Source organism: Pavona decussata, unplaced genomic scaffold (assembly GCF_977016875.1).
Source record: "Pavona decussata unplaced genomic scaffold, jaPavDecu1.1 SCAFFOLD_156, whole genome shotgun sequence".
Classification (NCBI taxonomy): domain Eukaryota; kingdom Metazoa; phylum Cnidaria; class Anthozoa; order Scleractinia; family Agariciidae; genus Pavona; species Pavona decussata.
Window position 1 is genome coordinate 1,181,445 of NW_028145568.1, and position 24,147 is coordinate 1,205,591.

Here is a 24,147-nt window from a genome sequence, read left to right on the forward strand (position 1 = left end):
AACTGCGTTTTTGTCATTTTTTTTTGGCTCGGGGGGGGGGGGGGGGGTGGTGGGGAGTATTTTCTTTTTTGTCCTCATTCTTGGAATTTGCCGCATCCGGGTACGCTCGTTTCCCTTTACGACAATAATAAGAAAGTCGTAACCTATTACCATGGCGTCTCAAACAATTCCGCTCCCGTCTGTTAAATGGAGAATCGTCACCGAGTATGTGAAAAATTTCAATTTTCTTTTCCTTTTTTTTTGTGCCTATTTGGAAGACGCATTTTTGTTCTAAACTTTTGTGGCTTTCTTTGTTACTATGTTGCAGAGAAATGCCACAGACTGCCATGTAAGAATGGTTAGGTAGGTTAAAGTGTCGAACGATCGGTTTTTAATTTAGTTTCTTTGTGTTATAAAAACCTTCAAAAATTTTTTCTTTCCCACTAAAAGCTTTATTAATAGGCCCCTTGCGCCATGCTGGAAGGCGCAACTTCGTCTTCCAACAATGCGTCCAAAACTTGAACTAACTATTGCCTTGGTAAAATTTTGTCAATTATGCTTATTTTTTGTGAGCATAACCAAAGTACCCTTAAAACGTTTGATTGCGAAAAGAAGTTGTTCATACGTTATTAAAAAGAAAGTCATTTTGATCACGTGACCAGATACAAAATACCAATATTTCCACAATGCACAGGCAAAATTGTAGATGGCAGGTAATGTTAGCTAGCTAAAGCAGACTCCTGTTACCTGGAGCATTGGTTATCTCGAACAGTAATGTTACAGTGTTTTTCTACTGACTACCAAGAGCCCCCGCTTTCTCGAATTTATTTTTGTTTAAACTTAATTTTCGAGATAGTGGGCGTAGAGGGAGCAAATGAAACTGCTCTTTTTGGGCGCAAACCACTTCAGCTATATAATAAAATAATAACTGTACTACCGAGTAGTCTCGCGGGTGACCAATCCCCTTGGAAACCAAATTGTCACCAAGGCTGTTTCCTTTTCACTGCTTCAAGTTTATGTAAACACATATACAAAAGGGATCGAGCATTAATTGATTCCTTCCATGAAGTTCATTCTGTCTACAACAGACTGTAGCCCCTTTGTCTTTGCCACACATGAAATTGCCTCTTTGTTTTTGCTTAGCAGTATCTTGTCTTCCTCCACGCTCCACTGTTCTTTACCAGCTAATTCAAGAAAAAACAAAAACAAATGACGTTTGACAAGTCTCACATAATAATCCAATAACTATTTCTCTTTGTCATTTAACTTGGTTTGTACAGTGTCCCTGAGTAGCAGACGTACGTAACGGTACAAAGAAGAAGAAGTAGAAGAAGGAGGAGGAGGAGGAGGAGGAGGAGGAGGAGAAAGATGACAAAATTTTATGGAGATTTCAAAACTTCCAACATATGAGAAACAATTGCAAAGCCCTGACCAGAGTTTTGTCAAACAGTTAGACTCGCTAATGAAGAACGAAGACAAATGAAAGCCAACCTGAACCATTTTGTAGATATCTTTCTGCAGCATCTAACTTGCCCGAGGTGACAAGCAATGCATGGATAGTCTTTGGTACTGTCCACTGGGATGCCAGTCTCTGTGAATTATCAATCAAACATGCTGCTATACAACACTCAAATACAACAAAAAAGATCCATTACTCGCCCACTACTCCCATTTCAATTGAGACATTAATCATTAACTTGTGACATCTGTTAAATAAATATTTTAAAACTGTTCAATTCCTGACTCCATAACCCCACTCATCCGTCGCACAAAATATTACATTCCTTTTGCTTTTAATCAACTGCAAGTTTTAAGTTTTCGATTTGTTATTTACATTTACACGAATTTACATGTAACCTCCAGCAATTTTTTGGTTACCACACTGCTCCTCGTTCTTTAGTAGTTGACACTTTTGGTATAAATTTTTACCAGTACTACAATGAATTTGAAGTATCAGTCTTTCAACATTTCAAGGCTATAAACTAGGGCTGAGGGGAGAGCTACATCCCTTGGTAAAATTCTTTAAAGGATCCCGTAGCAGCGTGTGAGTGCAGACACGTTTTTCGGCTTTTGTTTCACCCACCGCACGTGAAACAAAAGCCAAAAAACAGAAGGCGTCTGCTCCAGCTCACAGGCTATAACTTCAGAGGATACGTACAGAATTTTGTAGAACCATTTAAAATCTTAAAGGATTCTTAGTTGATCCTACGCAAGATCCTATGGGATCAAAATAGCAAGATTCTTCGAGATCTGTGCGGCAATATCCTTCAAGATCCTGTAAGATCTTTGCAGGACGTTGGCATTGCAAGAACGTCAAGCATCTTAACAAGATTATCCATAATTAGATGTTAAGATCCTTAAGATCTATATGCAAGTCTTCAAAGATCTTAGAGGATCTTTCTAAAGATACAAAAACAAGGCCTGTGTACTATCAAAGCAATTCCTTTTTTCTGCCAGTCCAGGTACTTAAATTTAGTGACAGCAGTGAATTTAGCTTACATCTATCTAGAAATTGCAGACGCAATGTAAGGCATGACTTCAGCGTTGTGCAAGAAGCATGCTTTCTTGATACAAGAATCTTGTCAATCTGCACTTCTCTAAAACGTGTTTCAACCGTTACAAAGAATTTGAAACAGAACTGCGAGTTTAGTTCTCGATGCCAATTCAAATTTGGCGAAGAACAAAAGTCAGTTTGAATCGAAACTGAAACAATTATTTTCAGCTTCACTCCATCAGATTTAGAATTTCCCTCAAGGATACAAAAACCCATTTAAGGAGAAATAAAATAATATCCATGTATGTAAGTTATGTATACCTGGATGTTTAACTTGAATTCCTGATAGGGCGTTCTTATCTTCCCATTCATTTGAGGCACTTTTTCATCGGGTTTTGACGGCAAATTAGCTTTGGTCCTTTTGGCTAAAGGCCTCTTATCTCCATCTTCACCAGCTGAAGGTCTCTTTAAATCCTGTCTTGCACTCACTTCGCCATCAAAGTCGTTTAAATCTTCTTGTTGATCCATTGGCTTCTGTCTTCTTGTTCTTACTGTCTTTTGATTTTGAACATCTTGGCTTGATGACACTTTGTTCTCATCACTGGCACCTATTTTCCCTGTTCCCTCATTATCAACTTTTTTGCGATCATTTTGGGCTTTGGATTCCGCAGCCAGTCGGAGAAGATTTTCATCAAATAACTTATCATAATCTACATCTTCGCCAGCACTGCTTTCATCATCGGCGCTATCACCACTTGTAACATGTGGCAACTTATCTTTAAAAGAAAAACAGTACAGGTAACATGTTACGCGTACTTTTATGTAAAATACGTTGTAGTTATTGCAACATGGATTATTCACATATCCACATAATCGTGCATTAAGAAATACAACTAAAGGTAACATTTGTATTACTGCCCGAAATATATTTTATCTTAATACATCTAATTATTAATTCTATGTATATGACATGTACATGTAAATTTGTTTTTCTTTGTCTTCAATTGTTAGTTCATTTTGGACAGCTTTTTTGAATAGCTATTTTTGTGTGATTTGAATTTGAATGTTGGTTTTTCAGTTGGCTTTCAGCTAGGTTTTGATCCATTAAAGGCCAATACATCAACCAATACACCACATATTGTACATATAAGCTGTCTTGGTGGATCCTAGTGCCAGATATTCCTGGGAGCAGGGATGGCAAAGTGGTGAGAGCACTTGCCTCCCACCAATGTGGGCCGGGTTTGATTTCCGTACTCGACGTCATATGTGGGTTGAGTTCATTGTTGGTTCTCGTCCTTGCTCCGAGAGGTTTTTCTCCGGGTTCTCCGGTTTTCCTCCCTCCACAAAAACCAACATTTCCAAATTCCAATTCGATCTGGAATCCGAGGGCCACAGGTTTGTCAGTCGTCAGACTGTTAAGTGTCACCCTCGTTAAACAAAGTTGATTGATTTCTTTATTTTATATGTTAGATCACACTCATCTGGCAAGTTGGTAAACATATGGCTGACACTTGACTGAACAACCCATGGGTCAGTGATACCGATATATGTCAGTTGATACTGGTATGGCCAGCTGATAGGCTGCTGATCATCACTCAGGTGATGACATGTCTGTCAAAACTTGGCCAATACTTTGCTGATGCTTGACCAACATGTTGGCAGACATAACAGTCAAGAATGGGCTAACATGCAGACTGACTCCCGACTAACTAACAAACAGCCAAGAGATTTATTGGGGTGAGTGTCAGCCACATCAGTGGATCTACTCTTAATCAATACTCAACTGACAATAACATTGGTCAACTCTTGATCAACACACCAGTTGATATGTGAACTGTGGCCACCTGCGCCCAGTTGTTCAAGGCCGATTAAGCTAATCCTGGGTTAATGTGAACTTTGATTCGCGTACATTTACTAATCCGTAAGGATTAGTAAAAAAAGATTTTTGTCCCTTAGTTTTGCCTCAGACTTTTCTTTACCATTAGCTTAAAATGAGCATTTAAATTCATTTTTAACGAGTGAGATGAAAACCTCGGTTAACTTTTAACTGTGGATTAGCGTTAATCGGCTTTCAAACAAACCGGCCCTGTTGTACATATGATCCAAAAATTTTAGGCAAAATCAAAAGGATACATGTACTTCTTACCAGAAACTATATCCTGTTCTACTGAATCTTTATTGCCAGCTACAATTTTCTTGTTCGGACTTGCCCTTTGTGATGCTGTTTTGCTTGATTGACCTAGACGCAGGTGCCATACATGTATCAGTATAATATTAATAAGAAGAAAACTCAAGAAATTGTTAGTCATTGTTTGTTTACCGTAACTGCCCTGGGCGCTTATTTAATTTTGGGCCAATGAGAGTGGTCACTTATTCAAGGTGGGAGCTTATTGGAAGGTAGGCGCTTATTATTTTCCCAACATTTTCAGCAAGCGAAGACATTTTTAGAGAATAACAAAACTAGGGATAACAACTTTAGTTTGCTTCAACAACACAAAACACAGTTGATACTGATATGTGTAAGTTGACAGTGTGCTGATCAACACTCAGATGATGACATGTCTGTCAAAACTTGGCCAACACTTTGCTGATACTTGACCAACATATTGGCAGACATAACCGTCAAGAATGGGTTTAACACGTAGACTGACTCCCGACTAACTAACAAACAGCCAAGAGATTTATTGGGGTGAGTGTCAGCCACATCAGTGGATCTACTCTTAATCAATACTCAACTTACAATAACATTGGTTAACTCTTGACCATCACATCAGTTGACATGTGAACTCAGTGGCCACCTGTTTTACATATGATCCAAAAATTGTAGGCAAAATCAAAAGGATACATGCCCTTCTTACCGGAAACTGTATCCTGTTCTACTGAATCTTTATTGCCAGCAACAATTTTCTTACTGGGACTTGGCCTTTGTGATGCCATTTTCCTTGACTGACCTGGAACCAGGTACCATACATGTATCAGTATAAAATTAATATGAAGAAAACTCAAAAAATTTTTAGTCATTGTTTGCTTACCATATGTATTCGATTAACCGCCCTGCGCACTTATTTAATTTTGGGGCCAATGAGAGTGGACGCTTATTATTTTCCCAACATTTTCAGCAAGCAAAGACATTTTTAGGGAACGCAAAACAAGGTCCGATAACAAGTTTATTTTGCTTCAACAAGACAAAACAAAGTGCAAAAGCTTATATAAGCAAGCCATAAACAACACAAAAGGTCATAGACTATCATATCTAAAACCAATTTTGGAGCACAACTGACGCTCCTCTTACTTCATTTCTTCTTCATTAATATGCAATGTGACTTAAATTCCTATTTCAAAGTCTTAGGGAAGTGTGTACAACTCTGGATACATTTCTAAAGCCACCGTTATGCATAACTGTGTGCATAAGTTTACTAACGAAGAAACATGTAAGCACAAATGGAAAACAAACATTTTCCATTTTCATATTCAGTTGGAGTCATCATTAAAGTCCATTGTTAGGAACTAAGCAAGCAGCTGCTCAAGTTTTGCTTGGCATTAGCATGGTTAGCCACCCCTTTTTTTATTTTCTTTGAATGTACAAGATGCAATAAATAATTATGCAAAGTTTTGAAAATAGTATCACATCTTCTTTTTCAAAGGAACCACCTTAAACGTCAGCGTAATCCCAAGCAGTGACAACCAGGTTCTTCCACTGATTGTGATGGTAAGGTTGCCATACATGTTACTCAGGTTCCTTTGAGTGGACACATGGAGCTGTTTTCGTTTAAAGATTTTAAACATAAAAACCTGATTTATAATAGCAAACGTACTTACCAGCTTCTCCATTAAGCATTTTTCCCTTGAGATCTACTGCTGGTTTAACTTTCTCAGATTTACATGTAAATAACAGCTTATTAAAATCTCTTGGTTTTTTACGGTTATGCAAGACTTTTAAATAATGATCTCTCATTGACTGCCATGTATGAGTGGTAACCTACAAAATAATGTGAACAAAAACAACAAACATTAAAAACAAAAAACTTCAAATGACAAACCAACATAATTAAGTATACATGTAACTTGCACTGGTGGCAAAAACAAGTGGGGCTTATCATTTACAATTTTTCTTTTCTTTTGACAAAGTATAATTTATTCAACAGTTATCCTGTAGAATCATGTGGCATATTGCCTGATACTTAGTTGGCTACAAAGTAAAAATCAGGCGATATTCTACAAGATTGAACAGGATAACAGGATGTTGTTTAACATGTTGACAACAAAGCACAGTTTCATTGCAGAAAAGCTGGAGATGGTATTTTTTTTGTTACATTCTTCTCCCAGGCACAATAAATTACCTGTATCAGAGATTATTATTCAACACATTGTAACACTGCTCAAATACATGTATGGTCAGGGGTCAATGAGTACTGTATTCGTTGATCATAGTCAACAGATATCCTGCCATAAAGTAATTTTGTGTGTCAGGGAGAAATTAATATTTTTGTGACCTCATATGGGAAAACATACACTTACGCTTACTTTACAAAATGAAGATTGTCTCCAGCTTTTCTGTAATAAAACTGTGTTTTTGTTATCAATGTGTTGAATAATAAAACAATTTTCCTATTCCACCTTGCATAATATCCCCTGATTTTAGCCAACTTGGCCTACATGTACGGCCTCGTAGGCTAAATATCAGGTAATATTCCGGGCGATTTCACAGGATAATATTGTTAAATATGCATTGTGTAGAGAAGATGAACGTTGACAGAGTGCAACATGACCAGAAAAGTTTCAAGGTCCAACAATCAATGAATAACTTCATTAATATTCCACTTTTATGTCATTTCACCAAATAAGGTCAAGAGAACAGCAAAATGTAAGACGGTAATTCACTGTAGTGTCCTGGTTTGACCGGTTTACAACAGAGCGAATACAGACAAAGACATTTCACTGGCTTTCTGTGTTGTTCACATAATTCACATGTGCCGAAACTGGTTGACAGATACATAATGCCAGGTGTATTTCAACATTCTTTCTAGAAAAGAAAAGCCAAAATAACAAAATATTTTTGTAGTGGAATAATAAATATCTTATTCGATGGTTTTACAAAATAATAATACCCATGGACATTTTGCTCCTTGCTTGCATTTTTCCTCACCCCTCTGGGGCTTGGAAAAATACTACGCAACTCACAAAATATCCGCACGTATTATATGTAAAACCATCGAATAAGATATATGTAGTTAGTTCATGTAGATCTGGTTCTATACAAATCTTCTTAAGTTTACCATTCAATTTGTTGGGCCAAAAAGCAAGCTTTCTGGGATTTTTGATCTGAGACCCCTCTCTTACATGTATCTCAGACTGGAACAGTGTATATTTGGTCAATGTTACAAAGAGGATATTACAGTGTATTGAAGATATGACTTTTCTTTTCCAGTAGTTAAAACAATATTTTACTCACAAGCTGTGCTCGTTCATAAAATGTTGTTTTTACCACTCAAACATAACATTCACATCTTCAAGCCACCGTGTAATTTTCTTTTTATTATATAAACAAACCTATCGCTCGCCATTTTTCACTGACTGTTTGCATAAACAACCGCAAAAAAGTGGGAAATGATGTCATCAATATCCTCACTAGTGAGGAAATGGAAAATACGGCACTGGGGTACCAGATGTTGTTTCGTTTGAATTTTACGAGTGGTGTATTTTCCAGTAAAACACTCGTGTCTATATAATAAAATGTGCTGAATAATAAATAACCTTCTGTGGTGCATGCAAACTAGTCAGTTAGTAACCTACCTCACCATGACTCTTCCTATAGCTCAGTGGAACATCCAACGGGTGTCCAATGACAGATGCTCATAATAATTTTTTTTGATGAGTTTGGTCATAAACTAATTACTTTGAGTAGAAAGTGGTACATGTAAGTTTACAGGCTGTTCCAAATAAGTCTGAGGTTGCATACAAATTGCTTATGGTGTAAGATCATAGTTCCATCCTTGAGGTTGAAATTTCAATAATAATTATTATTGCAGTGTAACTTACATGTACAGTATGACTTTTTCTATTGCTTACACCAATTACACATGTATAATTCAATTAGCTGAGATTGGGAAAAAGTCACATAGGCTAAGTCTTGGAATTAATTTTAACCCTCACAATAAAACAATAGGTAAGTGTACATGTACCTTTTTACATGAAATTTTGTGATTTTGTAGGTCACATGTTTCACGGCACTTCAATTTTTCTATAAAATGGGTGAGGATTTTGAAGTTGGCAGCAGAGCCTTCCTGTACAACTTCGTTGCGCACCCCCACCTCACCCCGCTTAGCAATAAAGATTGAGTCTGTACATGCTACCTTGGCTTTTGCTGCCTCCTTGTACAAATTGTTTCCTCTAATGGGATGAAAAGCTTTATGTTCTTTCACAAATAACAAGAGGGCCAAATCTTCATCATGGGTATAAAGTTGTCTTCCACCTCTAGCCGGGCTAAAACAGTAATAAGACATTTCAATTTGGTAAATTATTGCTGCAGTCAGTGTTAGCTTACTCTCAGAAGGCAACCTATGTCCATTATGAATTGCCAAGGTTTGGACACAGCCATAGAAACTCACTTCTGCATACTTCTAGCTGTATGCAGGAAGTTTGTCCCATGAACCTACACTGTAGTTTAATGGCCTAAGCTCCCATGAGTCTCCTGTAGCTCAGAGGTAGAGCATCTGCACTAGTAATAGGTCTTAGGTTCAACTTCTGATAGGAGCACTCGGATTAAAATAATACATCATTCTCATTCACCAAAATATGTAAATAATTTGGCCTTCAGAATGTCCTATCTCAATAAATTTACTAACTTTAAGTCTGGTTCTGGTATCCCATGGCCGAACAATTATGTGACGTGATGTATGATTGCACACTCTTTTTGTTCTTAAGTACAACACGTGTATACATTGGAGGCATGGTGTTGTAGTGGTTATTGTGTCAGATGTTTTATCTGACGGCTATGGCTGGAAGATCAGGACGTAGTGGTTTAAGGCTACTGTAGGTTGGTCTCCGCATTGCTGTGTTGCTTTTTTACAGACAAGAAACGTTGCTCCACATTGTCTGTCAAGATTCCCCCAGGTAATCCTGCAATGGACTAGCATCCCAACAGTTGTTTCATACTTCAGAATGTGGGTTAAGCTCCGGCCGTGTGGGCCACTTAGGCTTGAGTGCACCTTAACCTTTCAAACACATACAAGTACTGTACATGTACATGTACACATGTATGCAGATTGCCAACATGATCATAAAGTTCACACACTGTAAACCTTACGCATTATATGGAAATTGCCTACTTAGGGGAGGGCTTTCCTCAGTTGCCCTGTAAGCTATTACAGTCAACTCTCTTGTAAGGGACCACCCATGGGGCACGACAAAGTGGTCGCTTGCGGGAAAGATCAACAAAATAAGCCTAATACTGGATTGATTAAGGAGCTAAAATTAGGCCAATAGAAACTAACTAATTTGATTTTTTCACATCTATGAATTCTTCTGATGAAACTTTGAATAACATTTTGGAAGTACACATCACTGTAACAATTCCCATTTACCTACATGTACAGATCTAATTAAAACCATCTTCTTTGTCTGTAAACTGTTATTATCTGTCAGCAGTCTGGGGTAGTGTCATTAAAAATTGAACTTTTGTCACTTCTGAGTAATGATTTACTAATGATCATAATAATTATGTTGGGTGGTCGCTTACCGGAAACAAAAAACAAAAGAATATGTGTAATTTCTGGCCTAAAAGGTGGTTGCAGTCCCTCAAGAAATTTGAGTGGTGGTCGCCCACGAGAGAGCTCTTGAAACAGTATTTAGAGAAATAAATGGTTGTTTACGAAGTGGTCGCTTACAAGAAGTGGTAGCTATGAGAGAGTTGACTGTAGTAAATGGACAGCATGACTTCTTTGGAACTTACCCTGACACTTTAATTGTCGATGAGCTAATTTTTCCCTCTGGTTTTGAAATTTTGACGGTACCATGTGGGGAGGACTTCAGTCTTCAAAATGAACAGATAAACAAACAAGACATGTCTTTATATTAATTTTACTTTTCAGAGACGGAAATGGGCCCTTTGCAGAAAACGGTCACACGGGACAAAAAACACCTTGCTGGATGGCAAGCAACGCACTGGAACATCCAAAACAAAGCAACTTCAGACAGTCAAATTTGAATTTTCTTTGTTTTGGATGTCCCAGTGCGTAGCTTGCCATCCAGCATGGTGTTTTTTGTACCATGTGACCGTTTTCTGCAAAGGGCCCTTTGTGTCTTGTCTATAAAAAAAATATAGTGAAATTAAGGTTACCTCTAGAAACGGGGTGTGTGTGTGTGTGCGGGGGCTTATTGACAAGAATTCAAACTGATGCACTGACTTTGAACCTTACAGGATACATGTAGCTTAAATGACATTAAACGCTTTGTTTACTGGTAACCTGGCATTTTTAACCCAATGGTTATTTCAGGTTGCCAGTACCCTTGCTTTTCTTTCTTAGCTGTTTTTGTTTTAATGTAAATACTGGACTGGTTTCCCAGTCCAAAAGAGCTGGTTGGGTTTATTAATAAGCATGCTGAGTTTTTTCTCAGCTTCATCCCCGCTCAAGCCTTGAGCTTAGCACTTTCTGTTTGTGAGAGGGCTTCATAATATTTATTAAAAATTATAACAAAATTAATTAAGCCAGTATAACTTGGCCATGTCAAAGATAACAAAACAAGAGAAAAAATGTGAGAGGTACGCGCATAAATGAGCACTTAAATACTGATAAGGCCTCTCACATTTTTAAGCATCTACAGGATTCACCTAGTTGTCGGACACTTTGTTCGAGCGAGTGCTTTGTTGTCATAGATCAAGCAACAACACGGACACAATTAAAAATCAAGGAGGCAATGCATATTCACTGGGAGAAACCCTCCCTAAATCAACAATTGTTTCATGTAAATCTTAATCTTGTATCATACCATTGTTATTCTAATTTTCCGCTATATATTGATCATCATTATACAGGGCTTCTGATAGGGTGCGGAAAAAATTTGGAAATTATGCGGCACTTTTAAGTCTCATTATGCGGCAAGAAAGGTCCATTATGTGGCAAATTATGTGATTTCATTTAAGCTAATTTAACCTTGTTTTATTAGGTCTAAGAGGAGCACAATCCATTTTTTGCTGTTCAAGAAGCAATTAGAGCACGGAGAAATGAAGAAACAGCTGAAATAAATCATTTGTTGCCTCATTTCAAATTATTGAAAATCAGATATTGCTAATTTGGTCAAGTCAGCGTTTCTTGCTTCCCACCCGCATTTTTTTCCGCGTTCCGCTTGTGTGACTCAGCTTCAATGTGATTGTCAACCACAAACTTTCGAAGATGATCAACCACCATGTTGCACGAAGAGCAAGACATCTAGGAAGATCGAAGGAGACACTGCTCGCAGGGTAAACAACAGACCATTGTGAACATGAAACGTTCCTTCGGGTACTTTCTTGCCCTGTCTTTTGCCGAAATATTTACAGGAAGGTGCGATCTTTCATTCTCCTGCGAAGAAGCGCTCGGCATTTTAACAACAAACTTATCCATAATGAGGATGTTTGTTTCAATTAAAACAAAATAACTACATATTGCAAGCGACTATCATGCAGTTTTCACGCCAATACCTACATTGCAAGAATGCAAGTATGAAGGGATCAAATGACATCTTAAAAATATATCAATGATTGTTATTGGTGTATTCACATAAGAGTATTGTTTATTCTGGGCCAATGATCACTTGTTTAATATTGAAAACCAGCACCAGGTCCCTAGCATGTAAAATGAAGCATAGAACGCCTGTTTGTTCGCTTAATCAACAAACGAACGCTTCCAGGTGATTTTGGACGCCTTTTGAAAGAAAAAACTCCTTGACATAACGCTTAAATTATCGGAGAACTTAACATAAAGCGAGATTTTTGCTCTGTTTTTCTTACATTGTGCGATTTTGTACAAATTCTGCGATTTTTCATGAATTATGCGATTTGTTGCGATTTTAGGTCAATTATGCGAAATCGCAACATCGCATAATATCAGAAGCCCTGAATTTGTAATTCCATCCGTAAACTGACGATTTCACAGGAGTTGCCGAAACATGTCTTTAAAATTTAAAAGTCTTGTTCTCTTCATCAAAATGTACAATTGTCTTCCAAATATTATTGCAAGCCATATGGACATTCTGTAATCTGACAATGAGTCTAATAATACAGTAAAATTATACATAAATGTGTTTCCATGTCTTGACATGAAAACTTCGTACGGTATTTTACATTGTTAATGAAAACAAGACATTGGCACCAAATAATAAAAATAATATGTATGTACTGTACAAATGTTTGGTTTATCACGGAAAATAGATTTGAGCACTGACATTTCAAGCATTTGCCCTTTGTCAGAGCAAATCATTTTTTTTATATTTGCTCTGACTCTGACAATTTGCTCTGACAAAGGGCTATTTTGCTTGCAATTTCAGTACTTGAATCTCCTTATGGCACAGTGGCCAATTTACCTTTAGTTCCCAACTTTGTTGATAAACAGAGAAATCATCTCTACTCCCCCCAACACAGTTCTGCAGTTTCTTTAGAAACCATTACCCCCATTTTAATATACATGTACAAAGCCAAGTCTCCTACACATGTTTATTTAGCTGGTTGTCAACAGGCCCTCTTTACCAAGATTTAACTGCAATTTTGAAAAGTTGGTCTTTTTCGAAGAAGGAAAGCCAGAGAACACAGAGAAAAGACTTTAGAACAAAGCATTGGACTAAACGTGATTTTTTGGGAGACAGAAGTTTATCGCACACATTCAGTTTCAGGCCATTCTAGTATTTCAGTAATTTTGACCCTAAAGTGCAGTAATGTGCTATAATAGTGAGATGGGAAGTCACAGAACAGTCGTTTGTCCCCAGCAGGATACAGCTGTCTTGTGAACAGTATCCCCTTATGAGACATGGAAACACTTGGTACAACTAAACACTTGGTACACTGTATTTGTACTTTAACTACAAAAAAGAATTAATGTTTGGACTACAATTTTCAGACAATAAACTTTGGTTGAAAAACTTTCAGCCAATTTCCTGGTACATTTCAGAGGTTTTTCCTTGAAATTTTCGGCTTAACACCCTGAGAGGATGCAACACCTGTTTTGTAAATTGTGTTAAATTTATTGAATTCATTTCGGCTTAGGCAGTTAAGTTCAAACACAACACTCTAAAGGATGTATTAAAAAGTAACTCCTACATGATTGTACATGTACATTTTATCTTTGACATTGCTCCAATGAATTCAGAACTTGCAGTTTGAAGAAGTAAATTTGTTACCCTTGCAAATGGGGTCTAATACTGCAGGGATAGGCATACAGTTCATAAGCCCCATTTGTCCTAAAAGTCTTCAAATTGCATTTACCATATTTGAACATTTCCCTAAATTATAGATAATCAAAAGTGTTTAATGTTTGCACTATGTTTTTATTTGAATGGAAATATTATTGTACATTTTTGTTTGGGAAAGTTTACTTGTCCCAACTTTTTTTTATATCATTAAACTACATGTGTGCATTGGACAAATACCTGTAGAAGAATTAAACTTGGAAGTATTCATAGCATTCAAGTATTAAATACATGTAGCCAGATACATGCACACCCTGGCATTTATAAAATATGTAGTTCTGTATTTGTCAATTTTTGATGTAGTATTGCAGTTTTTTCCTGCGTTTTGAGTAACCCCCCTTACTTCCTTCTATACTGTGTACAAGGTATATTGCTGAGTCACGGACTGGAGCTGGGCAACATTGGTTTGCAAGAGGAGCTCTCTTGCCACTGTGCCAATACAAGACCACAAGAGACAAACAAAATTCAAGCTGTAAGAGTGCACTGTGCAGATGGTAATAAACTTTTCACTTACTTGATTGAGTCTGAAAGCACTTTGCTTGAAAGTTCACCTCCTCCATGCTATTATGGGAAAACAAAAAACAAAAGATCACCAAATAAAAACTTTGTGTACAAATATTCAGTACTGAAACAATCGGGGTTTTCAAATGCAGTGCATATTACAAGGCAGGTAAGAATTGGTGTTAACTTTAAAAGCATGGTTCATACTGTCTTGTGTGAGTTCAGTGCAGTCTTGTGTAAAACTGTGTAAATTACTGTTCAGATGAGCAGTGCTTTTAATTTTCTGGTGTTTATGCTTATTTCATACCAGTTCCTACTAGTCAAGTAAGGTTCAAACTTGTGAGATAAGAATGAAAGTGTCTCTGAAATAAGCAAAAGCACAACATACTGGTTTAAATGTTTGCGTTTGTGCTTATCAGACAACTATAAATGAGGTTTTCTAGAACTGCTGCCATGAAAAGGTAATTTGAAGGATCCTTGGGAAGAAGGAGATGCCTATTGAAAGTAAAAGCCCGACATATTACTTAAGGTAAAATGGAAAGAAAAAGAAAACAAATTTGCTCACCACAGATCACAAACTTATTGTAAAATACAGTCAACTATCACCTTGCTGGCACCTCGCTATTGTACAGACACCCTGATAAGACGGACGGCAGCTAAATCCCCAGCAAAAAAATAAATTACATGTATTTGACTGAAATAAATTTCCGCTATTTAAGAACTCTCACTATTAAGGTCATTCCCCTGTTTTGCAGTGTGCAACTCTACTGTGCACAATGGCAAAATAAAACATTATGCTCATTTCTAGCTAACTACTGAGTATCACTCAATCTGACTTGTATCTAACAACAAAATTCTTAATTTGCATTTTGCGCGGAAATAAAGGTGTTTTCATAAGACACGCCCCAGTCCCTTCGCGGAGAAACCAGTTTTGAAACTCGATCTACCACTGCTTTGTGAAAATATCTGTAAAACCAACCCGGTGAAACTATTTTCTCTTTTCAGATTTCTAACCACAATATCATTTGCCAACTACTGTGAAAATTTAAGGAAAATACTAGTGTTAGAAATATCAAATTTGCGCCTAATATCTAGCTAATGGACATTTTGGCCAACCTTCAGAGGTAACGAATTAGATTATTTTGTTGAATATCTCAGAAGTACTGGTTAGGGATGGTTTTCAAACAGATTTCACATTGAAAATGATTTATGAACAGGGAAAAAATTCTATGAAATGAGCCGTTAAGTGTTCCCTTCAGAAAATAATTCCTGTTTTTGGCAAATGCTCTATTATAGTCCTTTTTGTCCAAACATGCAGAAATTACCATATTTCAATGCTTTGTTGCTGAAGAACAAGCATGGTGACCCCCTCTTTTTATTTAATTTTTGCAGTTTACATATAGTGAACCACACATGGGCAAAGTTTGGAAAAAATCTGAGGGTAGGTTCTATTTTAGGGGAATGACCTTAAGGACACTAAGTTGCAGTCCCGAGGGAGCATGCAATAAAGGAAGTTGCCTGTGCATATAAGTTATTAGAATAGTTCTCTTGTGTAAGGCTTAGTTTTAAACTTGCTATCTACATGCTTACATCACTGCTGGGGTATCCAGTCTACGGCAATCGTGATCAGAAACCCAATTGATCAATCAATAAAATTAGTTGATTGGTATTGGGCAATCGATGGCTAATCAACAGTCACACAAAAACTGTTCATTGATTGGTACGATTAGCAAAGCAAGTAGAACACAGTTTTCTCAACTTCTTACATATGCACATGATTTGTCATGCGCCTGCTATTAAAAACCTTCAGAAAGGACAGGAGAGCAAGAGGAAAAAAAACATCGGTTTAAGTGCACAAGAAGTAAAACTACAATTTTCTTCATTTGCTAGAGTTTTTCTGTCAAGGTACTATGCGGCCACTTTCCCTTTTTTAAAGTTTGTAAAAATTTCATAATAGGACAAAAAAGGAGAGAAAATCAGTCCGGATTTTGAGGTGAATTTGGGTATGGTAATACCTAATCATACCGTTTTGTACACTTTAGCGACATATCAGGCTTGTTTGGTCTCGCCATGGATATTTTGGCCCAACTGCATCTCACCAAAATATGAACCATGGTTCAACCAAACTCGTCTGATATGCCACTGGAAGATACCAAAAAAGGTCAAATGAGGTATAAGTATACTTAATTGCCATTGATTATCAATTTCACCTATTGGATACCCCGCGATCACCACACTGCAGGCCTTTGTGACCAGGTTAACAAATGCATGACATTGCAAATATTTTGTCATAGTTTTAGGATTACATTCTGTAGAAACTATTTCCTATGCTAATCAAATCAGCCTACACACAGGATTTACATCACAAATTTCCTTTATGTCACACTACCACTCCTTGCATCAAAATCATAAGAATTTCCTGCCATTGTTCGATTCCTTATAAAAGAAGTGCAGTTAGTTAGTTTAATTCAGTAGTTCAAGTGTTCAAGACCTGCACTTACAAGCTCAGAACCTCTTGGTCAAGAAAAGTAACTCCAGTAACCTCAAGTTGGTGAATCACTTCACTTAGGATTTGCTTGCAATCACCCCTTCTTTATTTGCTTTTGTAAATTCCTGCATATTAAATAAATAGGTCTTATCACCGTTTTCGACGCCATTTTGACAAGTAGGCAAACACGTCTGAAATTACAGTGTTTGTATGGGAATCCGATGTCAAATAATTTTCATAAAGCCGTGGCCACACCAGCGATTTTTTGCTCGCGCAGGTGATGCGATTTTTTCAAATTTTGTCGCGTCGCCAGCGCGAAATGAAAATCGCACGTGTAGCCACCCTCGAACTTGCAACGCGACAGGTGAAAAGATCGCAAGAAAAAAGTCGCCAGAATTGAAATTTTCGCGACAAAATTGTAGAGATAGCGCCTGTGTAGCCACCCTGCAACTAAGCCTCGTCATCCGCAATAGCTCGGGAAGCGCCGGGATATCAAAGACTGAAATTTCCGCCAGAAGTTGACGGTAAAATCCTTGTTCCTCTCTCTTTGCGAGCCACGAACGGACCCACCCTGACCTTTTCTTAATTTTCTTCTTCCTTCGTTTGCTTTTTATCGTCAAGAAAAAAATGCAAAAAGGCGAAAAACAATATCCTCGCTTCGGACGGTCTAAAAGGGCCGTCCGCCTTCGGTCTGTTTATAGCGCCAGGTCTCTTGAAGTATGCGATTCACGCGGCTTTCAATTTGTCGCCAAACTCGCTAGAATTTGTCACTCGTGTAGCCACCCTCTCGTGCTGGTGACGCGACAAAATTTGAAAAAATCGCATCACCTGTGCGACCAAAAAATCGCTCATGTGGCCGCGGCTTAAAACGTCGCTTCTGAAAAATTCATGAATTGGAAACTTTTAGCACTAGTAAAAGGATTTTAAGAAAAAAAATTGGAGGGATGTAGGTGTGCCAGAAAGCGTCCAGTCGTGTTTTGAACTTTCCATACATTTGTCTGTATTTTTTCCCGCGAACTATTTTTAGTAGCAGTTCACGGCTGGTTCGCTGTACAGACAAATGTATGGAAAATTCAAAACACAACTGGACGCTTTCTAGCACAGCTACATCCCTCCAATTTTTTTTCTTAAAATCCTTTTACTAATGCTAAAAGTTTTCAATTCATGAATTTTTCAGAAGCGATGTTTTATGAAAATTATTTGACATCGGATTTCCATACAAACACTGTTATTTCAGATGTGTTTGCCTACTCGTCAAAATGGCGTCGAAAACCGTGATAAGGCCTATTCCATTGTGGCTACAAGTCTGTTTCGTTGTTCAAATAACAACACCAGAACCTGCCTCGGTCACACCTTTATCCCTTGCTACTTTCAAAAAAGCTAAAATAACTCTTTTTAAATAATTATCAATCTTTAACAGTTGTAATTTTGGATTTTTTGTGTGTTGACCCACATTTATACATGTATATAGCGGGATAATGATACCTTGAATCTTGAGGGAAAGCCTAATTTTTCATAAGCATTGTTGTTCCCTTTAGGCTTTGTCGCCATTTTACCTTGCTTTGCTTTGTTTGTAAATTTTTGTTTCATAAAACTGTATAAGGTAAGCTTATAGATGTAAAATATGGCAAAATAAAATGAAAATAGTTTTAAAAAAACTCCGAGTATTTGATTCGTTCGCGCAAGATCGATCAAAGCCCTTTAATACTAGCTTGTTAGGTCTACAAGCTTGTAAAACCGCTAAATGTACATACATGTAAGGTTCCAGGAAAGCTTAAGTTACATTTAAACTTTGGCTTATTTCTCATAGGTGTCTCTAATTAGTTTACTACTAGTTAAAACTTCAATACCGTACTTGTAAACTTGACACTACTATATGACAAACCAAGTTCAATTCTTGTTTGTTTGTCTGAATAACAAGGCATTCAAGAATCTCTTACGCGTATCAGTGGCCGTAGCTTGGTTTTCATAGCTGATGGTGTCATGTAAAAGAGCATTGGTGATCCATCTTCAGACAAAAACAGCGTAGAGCACTTTGGAAACTCTTCTTTGCGGTTGTCCGCCATTTTTGATGTTTCGGGCTTCGCGCGTTTAAGTGATGCCGTTATGTATGCCACATGAGACGTCCCACGCAAGCTGATATCTTCCCCCAGTCCTCCTCCAGTCCCCTCCCGCTTCAAAATTGCGTCATACGTGCCACATAAGACGTCTCACAAAGCTCATACGCCACCCACACCCCTCCCGGGCATTTATCATTATCATTTTCCTTTCGGACAATTGCAAATACTAAGGTGGGGTTAGCTAATTTTTCCAAAAACCTCATGGTATCGTTTAGACAAGGGTACCAATACCGGGACAAGGCCAGAATTAGGTTTTCTTCCCAACAAGTCAGTATAGTAGGCAGAAAAATAAATTGTTGAATTGATATTAGACTTCACAACATCATCAAAACCAGTGGTTTTAAGGATGGTCCGTTTTTAGCTTAAGGGGTTTCGGAGGGGAGGGCCATAAAAAAAGAAAGAATTTGGGAACGTTGGGGACCGTCAAGAAGGTAAGGTAGGTCAAGACTTCTGAAAATCACATCGATGCCATAGATCGCATTTTTATGCTACCTACTAGTCCCTTACAGAAGCTTACGTTCATTCGTTCGTTCCTTCCTTCCTTCCTTCCTTCCTTCCTTCCTTCCTTCCTTCCTTCCTTCCTTCCTTCCTTCCTTCGTTCCTTCGTTCCTTCCTTCCTTCCTTCCTTCCTTCCTTCGTTCCTTCCTTCCTAGGCCTTCCCTCCTTTCTTCATTCATTCATTCATTCATTCATTCATTCACTCACTCACTCACTCACTCACTCACTCACTCACTCACTCACTCACTCACTCACTCACTCACTCACTCACTCACTCAATCTCACTCACTCACTCACTCACTCACTCACTCACTCACTCAATCTCACTCACTCACTCACTCACTCACTCAATCTCACTCACTCACTCTCACTCACTCTCACTCACTCACTCACTCACTCACTCACTCACTGACTCACTCACTGACTCACTCACTGACTCACTCACTGACTCACTCACTCATTCATTCATTCATTCATTCATTCATTCATTCATTCATTCATTCATTCATTCATTCATTCATTCATTCATTCATTCATTCATTCATTCATTTTCTGCATCTCAGTCACAATTGATGTTCACAATGATTCCCCTTTCCACTACATCACTTTCTGAGTCCGAAATCAAAGTTTCTCCATCAAGTGGATTCCCTTGCTCCATGCCTGAAAATATCCGGCTACGGATATGTGCCTTTATAGATGTCAAGTCCTTCTTTTGTCCTCCATGGTATGCCAAGTACAGTGACATTTGAGTGGATGAACTTTCAACGATGCAGGGGTGATTCGGATAGTACAAAAGTGTTGTTATTAATTTATCCGGGTGTTCGTAAGCAGGCCGTGTCAGAAAGAGACGTCATGGACACATGTTTCATCGATACAAAGACTAAAGCAGACATTTTTAAGGCAAGAAGACATTGTTTAATTTCTTAACTCTACAGTAACTATAACTGTAAGAAGTTCAAACAAAAGAAACCTTATGCTCATTTATCATAGTCTCGGACTAGCGGCAAGCAAAGGACGTCAAAGAAGAAGAAGGCTACAAGCAATGACTGCAGCAATTTGGCCAAGGAAGTAAAACTTTTGTCTAGGCATAGGAGGCACAAAATTTTATTAAAGGACTACAGTACAGGGGTCAAACACCGGAAGAAAGACAGACTGATCAAACATATCACACTATTTTGCTACTGTATTTTTGTCTTTATTTGAAACTGGTACAATGTCTACAAGTCACGAGCACATTATTGTTACAATGAAAAATAGACAGTGCGAAGAAAACAGGTGTCTGTAAAGCGGGGTTGACGATGTAGGAGAGTTTGTCACTCGGGACACAGAAACGTGTCCGTTCTTTGTATTAACTGGTGTCCGTATTAAGCGGGTTAATTTTATAGAAAATATACGAGCTTTTCGTTGGGTGTTCGTACAGCGGGGTTCCCACTGTATACTTGCCCTTTGGTTCTGGAACTGGCCAGCCGAGGGCTTCGTCTTCTCATCTAGCTGTTTGGTATGCCTCTTCGGAGGACTGTTACAACTACAAGAAATTTACGTGTCTCCTTCGAACTCCTCACAATCACCATAATCGCATTACATTCCCCCCCCCCCCCCCCCACCTCGGTCGGGGAAGGGCACTCTTTTCTCTTCCCCTCCCTTCTCTTATAAAGGCCTTATACTCAAGTTAGCTCTTCAATTCAATGAATTAAGTTCATGTGAAGTACGGCGTCTGAATCAATTCAGAACGACCGAACTAATTCGGATCAGCTCAGCCGTTTTTCCCGCCTGGCTCAGCCGGGAATAACGACTGTGGACCGGCTTTGATTGATTGATTCATGATCAGACGCCGTACTTCACATAAGCCGAATCAAATGTATAAATTATTACAAATCTGCAATTTTTTTCGGTCATAATATGCTTCAGTGTATTAACTTCGGCTCAATCAGAGTGCAGCGTCTGAATCAATTCAGCCAGGATTAATAATTTGGGTCGGTCTAAATTCGATTCAGCTTATGTGAACACAGGGAGTCCACAAAAGTTGTGAAAAAGAAATAAATTAATAAATTATTGACTTACGTTGTCAATAATGCTCGTGCACAACTCAGTACACGACATTAGTGATGTCGCGTAAATTTTATGCAAATGAGCACTATAGAAAACCGCAAGAAACGAACAACGTAAGTCAATAATTGATTAATTTATTTCTTTTTCACAACTTTTGTGGACTCCCTGTGATCTGAGCTCTGCTGACTATCATGCTCAACCTCACAAACGGTAAATACATGCCTTACACCAAACCAGGAAACATCCCACTCTACGTTCACAAGAAGTCTAACCATCCTCCACGCATAATCGAAAATCTCCCAAAGTCCATCAACAGACGGCTGTCCGAAATTTCATTTGATGCACATTTATTTAACGAAGCAGCACCTCTTTACCAGAAAGCCCTTGATGAGAGCGGGTACAACCACCGCCTTACGTTCTCACCACCTACAGCGCAGATCACGAACTCCGCAAGAAGGAACCGCCGCAAAGACATCACTTGGTACAACCCTCCTTTTAGCAGGAACGTTGCTACTAATGTTGGACGGTCATTCCTTAAGATTTTGGACGAGGAATTTCCGAACAACCACCGCTTGCACAAGATTTTCAACCGGAACACCGTTAAGATCAATTACAGTTGCATGCCCAATCTAAAGCAGAAAATTGCAAGGTAAATCCATCCTTCGAAGCAAGAACATCCCATCTCGAGCATGCAACTGCCGGCAACCAAACGACTGCCCTGTGGCCGGGAATTGCCTTAAACCATCCGTGGTTTATCAGGCAATAGTTACCACCGAAGACAACAGGCCGGCCCAATCGTACGTAGGACTTACTGAGAACTCTTTTAAAACTAGATTCGCGGATCATATGTCATCATTCCGCGACGCGAACAAGAGGCTCAGTACAGAACTAAGCAAACACGTTTGGCATTTAAAAGACGCCGGTTTAGATTTTAAAATTACTTGGAAGATTTTAAAGCAAGCTGCGCCTTTTAATCCCTCTTCGAATCGTTGCAATCTGTGCTTGTGGGAGAAGTATTTCATTATTTGTAGATCAGACCTTGCGAGCTTGAACAAACGCAATGAACTGGTGACCTCATGTAGGCATTCGAACAAATTTCTCCTAAGCACATTTAAACCACCCGTTGCCACGCAGTAGAATTCAAATTTTGCCGCGCGCGCTTATATCAGCTTACGTTGTAACGGTATTTTAACAGTTTTGGCTATTTTATTTGAGGAGTGCCGTACATGTTGTGCGGTACGAAACTAAATAGCACTCATGCCAACTCTCCCGGATTATCCGGGAGTCTCCCGGATACGGAACGAATCTCCCGGTCTCCCGTACGGGCCCGGGTGGGGGGGTACTCCTCGGAATTCTTGGTGGGGGTGTGCCGCCCGGGTCTTCAAATCCCGACCCTATTTCAGACCTAAACATACCATTTTCCACACCCGTTTTCAGACCTGATAATTATGCATCAGTGCCGAACGGAAGTTGACGCAAGGAGTAAAAGTAAGCTGGAATGACATAGTTTATCTATTTCTTTTTCTTGCTATCAGTTAGTCGTTCCAGTTACGTACTGAGAAGAAAAATATGTTTGTAAGCTTTCGTAAATGTTCCCGGCCCCAAAAACCCGACCCGATTTCAGACCGTAATTGTCAAAATCTATACCCGTTTTCAGACCAAAACGGCTCAAAAACCATACCCTTTGGGGCGGCACATACCTATATACCTTATATAGGGGAGTAACCCCCCCCCCCGGGCGTACGGGTGACTAAACCTCCCGGATAAAAGCGACTTGGCGTCTTATTTGTATAATAGGCTAGTATTTCAACTCAAATGTTCCCTAAATTTAAGAAATATTGTGTCATGGCTACATTTGCATACCTGTTTTACCCAATCTGCCACAAACTTTGACGGAAACCAAAGAAAATACGCTTTTTGTCATCATTGCAAAAAAACGACTTTCTGATTGAATAAACGTTCAACCAATTAAAGGGCAGGACGGAAAAAGCTCTAGTGTTGTGCGAATTTTGTGCCAACAAGGTGGGGGGGGGGGGGTGCGTGCATCAATTTTGCTTAGGGGGGAGGGTAGGGTAATAAGGGAGGGGGGGTGCTCAGAGGAAAAAATCTCCAGATTTCAGATCTTTAGAGGTTGGCATCTGTGAAATAGTAATAAAATGACAAGTCGAATCCATAGTTGATTCAACATCTCGATTATAAATATTTATATATAGTATAGTCAGCAGAGCTCAGATCCGCTCGTGCACAACTCAGTACACGACATTAGAGCTGTCGCGTAAATTTTATGCAAATGAGCACTATAGAAAACCACAAGAAACGAACAACGTAAGTCAATAATTTATTAATTTATTTCTTTTTCACAGCTTTTGTGGACTCCCTGTGATGTAAAGTACGGCGTCTGAACCGGGCCTTAGAGAGTGCATTCGATGTCAACAAGCCCAGGTTAATCTTGATCCCAGGCTCTCTCTCTTTGTGATGCAATCCGCTGTCACAGTGATTTGGGCATACCCGAGTTTTGGGCACCCCCGCACCCAAATCCCTAGTGATATGGGTATCCCCGGTAGGGATGCACAAAACAC

General features: G+C 38.7%; 1 protein-coding gene across 2 annotated transcripts in view; it reads right to left on the minus strand.

Annotated features, from left to right (window-relative positions):
* Nucleotides 1-76: 76 nt before the first annotated feature.
* LOC146465168 (uncharacterized) overlaps nt 77-24,147 on the minus strand; it is a 134,589-nt gene continuing 110,518 nt past the window's right edge. Inside the window, exons 4-11 of one of the 2 annotated variants that reach the window (XM_085128865.1) lie at nt 10,425-10,505; nt 8,827-8,956; nt 6,293-6,452; nt 5,332-5,424; nt 4,620-4,712; nt 2,795-3,249; nt 1,471-1,570; nt 77-1,163 (exon numbers count right to left, since the gene is read on the minus strand). In XM_085128865.1, the coding sequence (XP_084984991.1) occupies nt 1,027-1,163; nt 1,471-1,570; nt 2,795-3,249; nt 4,620-4,712; nt 5,332-5,424; nt 6,293-6,452; nt 8,827-8,956; nt 10,425-10,505 (1,249 nt within the window). In that variant the 3' untranslated portion in view covers nt 77-1,026. The remainder of the gene's footprint in view (nt 1,164-1,470; nt 1,571-2,794; nt 3,250-4,619; nt 4,713-5,331; nt 5,425-6,292; nt 6,453-8,826; nt 8,957-10,424; nt 10,506-24,147) is intronic. The other variant, XM_085128866.1, reaches the window with a different exon arrangement.